The following is a 12156-nucleotide window of genomic DNA, read 5'->3' as shown; positions in this document are numbered from 1 at the left end:
GAAATATCATCTGTGGTTGAATTTTGCTACTGCTTAACACCAATGTCTAAAAAAGGAATGTTTGCATAAAACCGTACCTGAAGAACACGTAGGCTTTAGGTCTTTATTTTGCCTTCACAAAATCAACTCTTTGTCACCACTTGTCTTCAATTTTGTTGCTTTCAACACATTTTTCTTCTGTGGAAGGGCTTCAAAAACATTCAGCTTTGGCAAGACCCGAACTATGTCTGTTTACGAGTAAAAATTTAAAGTCTTTGATTTATTAGTGGTAAACAAGATGGCAATAAATATCCTAATTGGAATTTATTCCACAATCGTCATGCAGTACTCAAAAACAAATATGAAAGTGTGTATGTTTCAGTGAAATAAAAAATTCAATTTATGGTCATTGTGAAACCTTAGCAAGTAAAAGGTTAAACCTTTCACAGTAGCAGAAATTCACAAACATAAAGTTTACTAGGTGAAGGAAAGTCCCTTTAACATAGTGATATATCCAAAAATATCACTGCTTCTGACTTGAGGTAGTCACCCTAGAACTATTTTTTTTGAGAATAACAGTTACATTTAAACTTTCCTGCCTTTTATTTTCTAGTCAACAGCAAAGGAACTCCAAGTCATGCAATGTAATCAGAGCCAGTTTCCTGATCCATTCAAGCAATCCATCTACCATTTCACCTTCAGCCCCACTATGGTGGTACAGTGGTTAGGGTACTGGACTGCTGCGCCCAAGGATGTGGGATCAAATCTCAGCTGCCAGGTGAAAAGCTAGGCACCCGTGTGCTGTGCATTGTCAGTGCATGTTAAAGAACACCAGATGGTCGAAATTTCTAGAGCCTTCCACTACGGAGTCTCTCATAGCCAGAGTCGCTTTGCGACGTAAAACCGCCCAAACCGTAAACCAAACTTCACCTTGAGGAGCACTTCAAGTAGACTCAGGTAAACTGAGGTAAATTGTTATCTGATTTGTAAAGATGTGGCCTTCTTTTTTTTAAGTGTAAGTAGACGTGCTATACTGAAAAGGTAGCCTCAAGTAGAGAGCTTTCGTGCTGGCTCATTTGTATTGGAAAAGCATTTTTGTACTCACGTCTACTCACATATTTGCTGTCACACTCTACTGGCTTTCTAGATGAGCTACACTGGAGACATGCATTGCTGATGTATTCACAAATGTTGAAACAATTAAATGCATTTGCTAGACTGCACCTACAATTTAATTTTTGGTGGTGATAAACCTTATACCTTCAAGGAAGAGTAACATAATTCAAGAGCAGCTGTATTCATGCCCTGTCTAGCTTCCACAGAAATAAATTCATGGGAAGTTCCAAATACTACTAATTTCCTGAACCTCCAGCAGACTTGAACGAGCTAGGCTCTGGACACACACTGCAGGCAAGTCCAACTACTCGCATATTTTGTGACACTGTAAGTCCAGTTTATAGTGAATACGGCTCGTCCAACACAAATGTTAACTCAGCCGATTGATCATGTTTTCGGTACAAAAAGACCATTATGACCCAATTTTCGTAAACAAAAATGTAGGAGGTTATAACCTGTAGTAAAAGCACTATGCAGTCTTAACAAGAGCTCCTGTATTTGCTGTGTTGCCAACTAGTAGCAAGTGCTTGTGCAGATATTTGTGCGGCCATTGTTCAGTAGTTGTCCTTTGCACTGTACTTAAGTTAAGATGAAAAGAAGGACTTGGCAAATCAGAGTACTCAAAAGGAAGCTGGCATGTAGTTTATTTCCAAGATGTGCTACAGCAAAAGTATAGACCACACCAAAACAGTGCCAAGACAGTTGCCAACATCCTACATCAGGGTAATACATGGAAAGCAGGCTGTAGCAACACTGCATGGTGCACCTTTCTGAAGTTATCTGAACCATCAAGTTCCGTTTGCATTTGCTTCATAGCGTGCGAGTTACACAAGAAGCGGAAGAAATAAGATTAGGCTTGCTGCCGTTTATTATTTTTCACTGTGCATAAAGTTGGTGAGAGTGGTGGTGGTGCCTACTTCTAAGTGACAGCTCCTTTTAAATGGAAGTACTTTGTTGCTGTGAGATTACTGTGATATAGAACACAACCAATGGTGCTCAGAATGCACTAATCCACAGCTAAAGCACATAAATGTGTCAGCAAACATTGAGATCTCGTTACAGTTCATACAATTTTAACAGAATGCAGACATTTCTGAAGAGGTGCCACCACAAACCATACAGTGCACAGGTTAAAACCACACTTCAATGACAAATGAAAATATGCATTTACAATGTGTTCACACGTATGACAAGGAAAATAAGAGTAAATGAAAATACATGGTGCCTAACATGATGATACCAACATTTTAAAATAACTATGCTAGTGTGTGAGGACAGAACCAATAGCATGTTGCTGGTAGTTGCTCAGAAACAGCTCTCTTTAAATGACTAATTAATCAGTTTTACTCTAACCAATAATAAATTGAACGAAGTGATAAAATCGTACTACTTATGCAACACAATTTCCACCAACGTGCCTTTGGCTTTATCCTCGCACGTTTTATTTCAATCCTTTTTGACTACTTACAAAAAACAACCTTAGTGGATTAATACATCAAGGCAGTGGAAGGCTGGCAGCAAAAAAAACTGCCAAATTCATTGAAATATGTGGTGTCAAAAAATACTGGGGTTGAAACGTGTATTAAAGGAAAACACGCTACTCTCTCCAGTGATTAAAAGCTCTTGTTAATAACTCTACTTAGAAATAAACCAGAAATTCAATAAAGGCTTCCTCTGCATGGAATGCCACTAAACTTGTGACAAAATTTGCAGTAGTGAATGCAGCTACATTAAAGTAAAACCTCGTTGATATGTTTTTGTAAAACTGCGGGGGGAAAACCATGTTACTGGGAAAACGTGATCCAAATGGCTTGGTATTGAAAAATGTAAACGTTGAGTAAAGTACAGATGTGTTATGTTGACACATTTATTCCATAAAAATGTCAATTCACATTTCTTGGCATATGGTGTGAACAGCATCTTGTTTTAATTTTTGCACAGTTTAGACCGCTACAGTGTTTTTTGGAATGCACTGTGCAGAAGCAGTCGCGGTGGCCGACTGCCGCCGCATTCTTGCTCGTCACCCTGCGTTCCCTGGATGAGACCAGTTCTTCTAAAACAGATACTAGTTGTTCTCACATGCTGCCCCCTATGCCATAGCAAGGGTGGAAGCAAGCTTGTGCAGTTTAGAGCAGCTCAGGGAGCAGTAATAAAGCCATGTTGGAGCAGCTCCGGAGCAATAAAACGAGTTTTGGAGCATGTTGCTAAGGTCAAACAGTTATAAACATTGCAATTTTCTCTTCCTGACATACAAAAACAAAGCAATTAGATTTTTATTCAATATTCAATGGTTTTCTGACTATGCACACATCTCTGACAAGACAAACAGTCAGAACATGTATATATGCTTAAACTAACACAAATGACCTGAACAACAATTTGGAACAGACTAGCAGCAAATGAAACGCTTGCTTCTGCACATCATAACTCAACATTTAAGTTTGACGACAAACTTTACATTAATTTTACTTGACCCTATTCAAGCGTGGAGCCTACCACCTTGATGCACTTTAGTGTCCTCCCCATGACACCTCTAGTACGTTTTGGAAAAAGCACTGAACAAGGATAGATGGGAGAGGGGGAGCCTCAGTTCGCAAGTCGAGCCAACATTTCGAAAAGTGGACTTGTTGAAACGTTGGCTCGACTTGCGAACTGAGGCCTCCCTTCTACCCTTGTTCAGGGCCCAGACAAAGGCAAGTCCAGTTGTCAAAACGTTGGCTCGATTTGCAAACTATTCAACTCACAACATGCAACCACCCTGCTGCACTTCTCACAGTTGGTTAACTGAATTGCATAAAATCACAGTTTTTGCTAAATTTTGTTTGCTTCCTGTGTTTCCTGTGTTTTGCTAAATTTGATGGCAAAACACCAAGGTAGCTGGTTTGGAGCAGCTTTGGAGTAATATCAAGTTTCTGAGCAGTATGGGCAGGGAAAGCAGTTTGGAGCAAATGGAGCAGCGCTTCAACCCGTGCATAGACACTGCAAAGCAATTCTATTCGAATCTAGTCTCCGTGGAACGACCCTCTTACATGTTAGCAGGTTGTCATTTTTCAATGCCTCAGCCCTGTGTACCTAGGCACTGCAAAGAAGCCATCACAATAGGTGAGCAGCACTTCTTTTCAGCTTTGCACGTTCAACAGGCTTGGTTCGCTCATATGGCAACATAACTGCGGTTGATCGGTTAATGTATTACACGACCACAATTAGACATAATTTTGAATGCAGTAGCTGGGAAATCTTGTCATCTGGAAGTGTATTAACTGGGAAATAAATATACCTCTATGGACATTTTTACTGCCCATGATTTTGAGCATACATATCAACGAGGTTCCACTTAGAAAATGAGGTGAGCAACAATGGTTTTGTCAACCTGAATCCGCTGTCCCATTGCTTTTTGTTTTTTAATTAAGGATTGCTTTCTGAACAGGAAAGCATGACACAGAGCAGCTCTGAAGAACATGCTTATAAGCACTCAGCTGAGGCACTCAGCCTAGATTTGAGGCCTGAATTAGTGAAACTCACGTCTTTCTTCTCACTTGCAGCTCTGGTGACATAGCTGATTTCAAGCTGCCTCACAGCTATGCAAGTAGATTAATGTGTTTATATTACTGCATATCGACTCCAAGGCAACATTCACAGCTGTGAAAAATATGACTTATCACAAGCAAGAGCTACTGGTAGTTCATAACATGTGTACCTTTCCACCAGCAAAGCAGCAAAAGAACCTATTCGCTATAAAAAGCCTTTCACTTAAAAACACCACACTAGAAAAAATTAAAATGATAAAATCCTGGACTTCATGACTAGAATGAATTAAAATAGACTAGCTGATGATCAGTAGCTTTCACTTTCCAGCTACAGGCATTTGTGCTCCTTTCTTTTTTTTTTGCATGTGCAGCAAACCCAAATTACAACGAATATATTTTTCTAAAAATATGGCTCCATTCAAATTTGATAATTCTCGTGTGCTTCCAGTTGCATGCATAAAACACTCGCTTATTTTAACCCTTGCAAAGGAGGAGAGATTGTGGCAGCTCGCTTTGTAATTCAGCTCATGAGTGCTGGACAGCACTGTAGATATGCAGCTAGCATACCGTGCTAGCTATTCTACAGTATGGTCAGCTCATTACAAGACTGATCGTAAGGAATGACAAAAGAAACCATTACATTTAGATAAAACCTCCTCAAAGGCACCAACACCTCAGTGATATTGACAAAGGAAAGAAAGACCTACCAAGAGTCTAGGGAGGGGGTAACGAAAGCAAATAAAGAAAGAAACACAACAATAGTGTGAATGTGGAAGACAGTGTTTCCTGCTTTCTGCGCAAGATAAGTTAGATAAATGATGTTGGCACACATCCGGGAAGAGCTATAAAATGAATTTGCTCAATGCTGACAGTGTTCCTGCCCTCCACATATGTTAAGGGTTATCAATCTTTTGCTATGCACTAGTGATGCAGAAAAAAAAATAAGAACCTTGGATAATGCCTGGTGACATTAAATATCCAAAACATTATGTGTTTACCTTTTCACAAAGACTGCTGAGCAGCCCGTCCTCATGTATAGCTCGGACGCGGAGGCCACATTGTCACTGCCTCTTCCTCCCTTGTTTTTTTTTTTTCCCTTAACAAATCCGTTTATACTCAGAGTTTAAAAAATGTTATAAAAAAAAAGGAAGCTACTCGTGCCAGGCAGAAGCACAAGAAAAACCTTAAATAGCTTGTTTCTTTTTTGTACGCCTACATGAAGAGACTGAAATGTGGCTTAATTAATCAGCATGCACTTGCTTTAATGGGCATTTTTGGAGCTCTTCCAATACTGGAGTGCATTTTCCACATAAAACCTTGTATAATGTATGGCTAAGAATCTCAGAAAAGCTATATGCAAAGTTCCAGTATGCCCTAACTGAAACAAGGTTAAATATATCCACTTATCTCATAAAAAGTGATACCTGAGGTAACACCATGAAGCCACATGTGGAAGCTTTTAGCATTCACGTAGGACCACAGAGATGCATTATTTTTGCCCGCACTGAGACGGCCTTGCAGCTAGAAGTCCACCATCAGAATCACTTAAAATTGGTCCAAAGTTCTCCATTAGGCCTTTGTTTTGGGGCCAACATTGCTATCATGTGGCACCAAAGAAAGCTCACTGTTCCAGAAAATGTTAAGCCTCTCCTTAACAATCAACACTGGGGGCCTCATCCCGGTGCAAGACACACTGCGTAGTAATGCCCACTCGGGAAGCACTGGACATGGGAAGCTCTAATCCATGACAGAAACCATAACCTGACTAGGTAAGAAATGGACCAGAGCACAACACCACAGTGACGCCAGTCAAGCAACAATGTGACAGTGCCGATTACGGTGCATGGAGGAAAACAGGCATGCTGTGACTAGCCCAAACTGCAGAGAAGCCGAGCTATGTGACATTGGCATCTGCGAACAAGGGAGGTAGTGGGGCAGCAGGAATGAACCCCTGGTGACAGGAGGGAAGAGTGCATGCTACAAGATCAGAAATGAGGTCATTTGTACAAACTTTCACCTCCACAGTGCTCATCTGTTGCACAGTGTCAGTATCAATGCAGCACCATACTCTCCGTGCTAGAAAAAGATTCCATGCAATGCATGACATTGTTAATGACTGCCATATGAGGTATGTGATGATAGGTGCACACTAACCAAGATATTCGTAATCAACCACTAAGCAGTAATCGGGCAAGTAATGCACGAAATTTAATGGAAGCAGAGTCAGGAACTACATGTCTCTGTGTTCTAAGTGAAACCACCACTTATTCGAGTACGTCTTAATAAGGGCTTTATTGTATTGCTATGATTTATTTTTTGAAACCCTTTTAAACATTTACCAATACAACTGACAATTCTATTTGTCACCGTGACCATTTCATTGTAAGGAAGGTTTACTGCACATCTTGTGATAAGGGTTCACTGTTTGTAGTAAGCAACATAAAAGCAACACAGGCAATCAGCACACTGCAAACACTCTGAGAGGTTGCTGCAGTTGAACCTGTTTGCGAGTAAGCAACCATAGAAAAATTATTACAATACACATTCCGTGACAAAGCAGCCCGTGTTAACATAGACAACAAATCACTTTTACGTCTGTCCGACCTTAGATATGGAATACGAGAAAAGTGCAGACTTAAAATTTGCCCCCAAAACTCTAGCAACCATTTACTGGGGAGTACTCCAATCGATTACAGTCCTAAAAACAGCCTGAGCAACTGCCTGCATAAAACCAAGTTTCAGGATAAAAACAACATGCGGACGTGCTACGGGCAGGCAGCTGGGGCAGCCTCCTCCACGGCTTCCTCATCTTCTTCGTCAACAAGCGAGTCAGTACTCCCACTGCTGCAAGGGGCACGCTTCTTTTCACTAGCACGCCTGTGCAAAAGAGACAGATTGACATGAACAGTTCGGCATTCTGCTGGAAAGCAGCCGGGTGCGTGTCAGTCTTATTTAGATATAAGTAAAAGATCATTCACTGGAACTTCATGGGACTGGAAGAAAGTTCGAAGTATCCGAAGTTCGAATTATCGAATGGCTTCGAAAAAAACTGTCAAGAACCACTTGCATAACGGCAGATTTATTTGGCAAAAAACTGCCATGGGCGCCCGATTTTTAGGTGAGAACAGCGAGACAATGACTACTTTCTGCATTTCTATGAACGCTTTATTGCATGCACACTGTCGGGAACGTCAAAACAGGACAACAGGACTGCTCTAAAATGGTAACGACCTGCCCGGAATCCTTTACGGTGTGACGTGTTAACAGTGGTGCCCTCTCACAAGCAGCATAGGTCACATGCGAGGCTTCGCCGCACGACGCACTGAACGACAATTGACGAGCGCACAATTTCGGAGCTGTGGTAGAACGAAGCGAATGAACGAGCGGAAAGCGCTCAGTACCGTGAATGGTCGACGGAAACACTGCACAACTGTGGTTGGTTAATTGGCCGATGTGCGGCCAATAGCCGCTGCCGCCACGAGCTGCCGCGAGTGGCGCAAAGCTTGTAAAAGTGAAACTGAAATTAAGCCTTCTGACTTTTATTGGAGGCCACCCTTATTTCTAACACTTGCCATCGCGCCCATGCCAGTGGTGCAAGGTCAAATCAGCAACATGCAGTTCGGGTTTAGAAGCACTGTTTTGTCAACCGCTTAAGTGCCAATCATACCTATTCGCGAGTTCCACATACGGTGCCACCGCCAAGCGGCTACCTCTGAAAACGCCCGAAGGGTAGTAGCGGCGGAGGACGCCCTGCTTACAGGGGCGCCTCCCGCCCAACATTTATGCTTCTTGTTGCATTGCATGCTGCTTTTAGCATGCCGTTCTGTTTCGGTCACTGTGTTTTATATAATCACATTATTATAACGTCCACACATGCGTGTAAACTACACAATATAAGTTACCTACAAAGGAAATTCAGTTGCTGAGTTTCAATTTTTTCTTGACATGAAACGACATGAACCTATATGCATACATGAACCTGCATAATAATGAACATTAAAGCAGTGTGAGAAAAACGGGCGCAAAGAATAAAAACACTAGCGACATGACTAGAGCTGCTTGTTGTTTTTTTATTCCTTTAATAGTCAGAATTAGTCTGTGCTATCTCAGATTTTCTGTGAATCAACATTGAAAAACCTATGAAAGTTTTTGGAACGCATTTCGCCTGATTATTTTATATAGTGGATCACCATGGAGCAGTGACCTTGACTGTACGTAAAATGTGAACTACCTTTGAGTGGACTACCCTTGAGCGCAACATTTCTTGTAAAAAATAACTGTATGTCTTCCACGCGATTCCTTGTGTGCAATGCTTGCAGTCATAAAATACCACATGCAAACCAAATTTGAATTATGCACTGAATTTTACGACGACGTGGGGCAACAGTAGACTTTTTGGTACCCAGGAAGTTGTAGCCAGTCTCGCTTTAAAGCCGAAATTATGCTGATTATCTAGCGACCACTACTGAAAAATACTTTCGTTCAAAATCGATATCTACCGGTGGTGCTTCAAAAGAAATGAGCCCTGTAGACCATCATTGCCACTTTCCAGCGCCATCATTATATGCATTTTGCTTGTCTAGGCAGCAAGGTGAAATCTGGTGAAAAGCGGGGCCACTGAATACAGGGTCAGCGTACACCTACAATGGCATTAACGTGCGCTTCGTGTTGAGATGAGTACCATGAATAGGATAAGAGCCATAGAATTTCTGGCTATCCCTCTCGGCACACGTTTGTGTGTCACCTTCCTTGTCGCAATTAAAGCCACCCCAGTAAAAGTCACACCTGCCACTCCACGCCCTCTATAGTCGAATGCTTTGCATACCAGACCAGCCACCCCTGCGTCGGGTGGTTTTTACTGCACTTGAAATGCACACGCACAGCACAAAATGCTTGTACGGTGACAGCACAACAGAGCCTGCTTTGTCGACAAAACAGCACACCCCTACATCAATTTCAATGTTGCCTCTGCCAGCGCAGCGTTGCCACCATCTAGCCAGACCGCCCTTCGGGCAGCCATATTGAATTTCCAGTATCGCTCTCTACATGTCGCGGAACTTGCGTATAGCTGGTCTAACAGGTGTGAGACCTGCAGCACCCATCTGACGCTGTAGCCTTAAATGAGCGTTGGGTAAAACTGCGCCGATCATAAGATCAATCCATTTTTCTGAATTGACAAGAGTCAAATTAATGAGCATTTAGTTGCAAATCTCAGAGGTGACGCGGAACAAAGAAAAAGACCCTGCCGCCATGGCCGGCCGCCATCCACCTGCCCTCCAGCGCCGCCAACCACCCCACTGGTTATGGCACCGGTTTGGTGGACCCATTCTTCCATGGTTTTACCTTTTTTATCTTCTCTCCCCATTTCGGAAGTATGCAGCCTTGTAACTATGCCGCCCTATCAGAGGGGTGTTTCTTTGGCCCTGTGCTGGGCTCAGGCCGCCCAAACGCGGCGGCACATAGTTCTGATTATCTGTGGCAGAATGGGCTTTTTTAGTCTTCTATGAAGCTTGGCTGTACCAAACAGTGCAGGTCGAATTATAAAAAAATTCCAATTATTGAGGTTTTAATTACCATCCTTTCACTTATTATCAAAATCTGTTGCTTTCTAGGCGGTGCCAACCTCGCTGCAAAATTAATTAAAGATTTGAAGTCCGATAGAGTGCTAAAACAGCTGCAAAGAGCTATGGAATTTTTATAAATAAACGGTACAGACCACACACGTCTTAACTGTCACTTACTTTGAGCCAGTATACAACCCTCACAGCCACAATGCTGTCAGAGTGCTTCTTAGTGGAGAAAATCGTGCCAATTTTTGAGTGACGCATAAGCAATGTACTTCTTCCTGTCACATAGTGCCCAATGGCATTAAAACAGCCTGCAAGCAAGCTCACATGGCTCAGGGACCTGCAGGAAGTGAACTGATTATCCCATTTGTCTGGTGCTTCACTGTAATTAAACCACCCTCAACAACACGAAATAATTTTAGAAAAGAAAAAACAAAGCACATACCGCCGACACACATCCAACAGTTCAGCACACAGTGGGCCCAGCTGCACGTCACCATTAGCTGTGAGCTCCAGACGGCTAAGTGCCTCGCAAAACTGCATGCCCAATTCCTCAAGCTGAGCCACGCCCAAGTGGTAGCCCTGCAATACAGCAGTTAACAAATTTGATTGAGACCGAACATCATCCCTACAGAGAAAAACAGCACATGGAAAGCACTGTGTTTTCAGCATTATCTGGCAAAATTGTGAAGTACCAGCAAATGTAACTAAATAAATGTAAGTCATCATGAAACATGAAGAGAAACAGAAGAGAGAAAAAGTGTGGACAAACATGAGAGTGAGTTTCACCTTGTCATGAGCAATGTTCCATGATGACCTACTAACAAGCGCTATATTCTATGCTTTTCAAAAGAAAAGCAAGTACCTCTCAGAAGAACCTGAAAAGACCATGAAAATGTGTTCGTCTTACAAGATTTTTTCAAGATGGAACCCTTTTGTAGTGCAATGCATAAGGGACAATCACTAACTCACAACTGTATATTCAGAAAGAATGCGCGTACATGTATATATTTGAGTATACATCCGATCATCATCCCCTAGCTCATCATTTTACACACATGTGGCCAATAAAAGTTGTTCTTTTTGCTTCAAGCACACAGAAGTGTCACTGATACACATATCAGCCTTTTCTCTGGCATAAAAGGCTTCCAGCAGTTCGTCAGTTCGTGTGGCAGAGTGTCAGGACTTCTATCTAATATCATTATATTGGTGAACATGAGTTGACATTTGCAAGTTTTAGTGTTTTGGCAGATGTAGACTGGGACTGCTTGTGATTGATTGCTCATGATGCCATGCCCTCTCATTCTTTCTGAATAAACATTTGTGAGTTAGTGCCTGTCCTGTCTCTTACGTGTTGTGTTAAAAAGGATTCCAGCTTGAAAACATGAACCAACTAGCCCAGAAACAAGTGTTGCATCTTACAAGATGTCCATATTAACAGGGATGCCCTCCACAAAAAACATGTGGCTCACAGAGAGGAAAGCAGACTTCAGCTTAAGTGGCGATATGCGGCTACAACTGCATACTCACAGCGTACATGCCCTGATCGCAGCCAGCAGTGGAGCATTCGTATGTGTAGCTGAGCCGGACGCCAAGTTGGCGCCAAGCGGTCACACGGGCTGTTGCCTCTTTGCTTCGCTCCACATCAAAGCAGCAAGACTCGAATGTGAACGCAGGGCTCACCTGGTGCAAGATTGCTGCCAGAACCTGCACGCCACATGCCAAGTTGCTGTCAATATCTGCCTTATACACACAAGCAGTGTTAGATGTAAAGGTGGACAGCGCTCTTGATGGACCGAAAATTGCAAAAAAAAAAAAATCAACTTTTTGACAATGAAATTTTGAAAAACTACCCCCCGTCTTCTACACACAAACAAAATTATTTACTCCCTGCATAATTAATTCCACTTTATAAGATGCAAACGAGCTGAATAAATCCCATCTCTGTTCATTTTTCTCCTTTTCTC

At 42.1% G+C, this 12156-nt stretch overlaps 1 protein-coding gene across 2 annotated transcripts in view; it reads right to left on the bottom strand.

Annotated features, from left to right (window-relative positions):
- Window positions 1-1712: 1712 nt before the first annotated feature.
- The window catches only part of LOC146198921 (cytosolic carboxypeptidase 1-like), a 63171-nt gene continuing 52727 nt past the window's right edge, over window positions 1713-12156 (bottom strand). For both annotated transcript variants that reach the window (XM_084594403.1, XM_084594404.1), the window contains exons 23-25: window positions 11720-11896; window positions 10635-10771; window positions 1713-7499 (exon numbers count right to left, since the gene is read on the bottom strand). In XM_084594403.1, coding sequence (XP_084450529.1) covers window positions 7388-7499; window positions 10635-10771; window positions 11720-11896 — 426 coding nt within the window. In that variant the 3' untranslated portion in view covers window positions 1713-7387. The remainder of the gene's footprint in view (window positions 7500-10634; window positions 10772-11719; window positions 11897-12156) is intronic.

Source organism: Amblyomma maculatum, chromosome 2 (assembly GCF_055883805.1).
Source record: "Amblyomma maculatum isolate TAMU_Amacu chromosome 2, ASM5588380v1, whole genome shotgun sequence".
NCBI lineage: Eukaryota > Metazoa > Arthropoda > Arachnida > Ixodida > Ixodidae > Amblyomma > Amblyomma maculatum.
The sequence above is the reverse complement of the archived record's forward strand: the minus strand, read 5'-3'. Positions and strand labels throughout refer to the sequence as shown.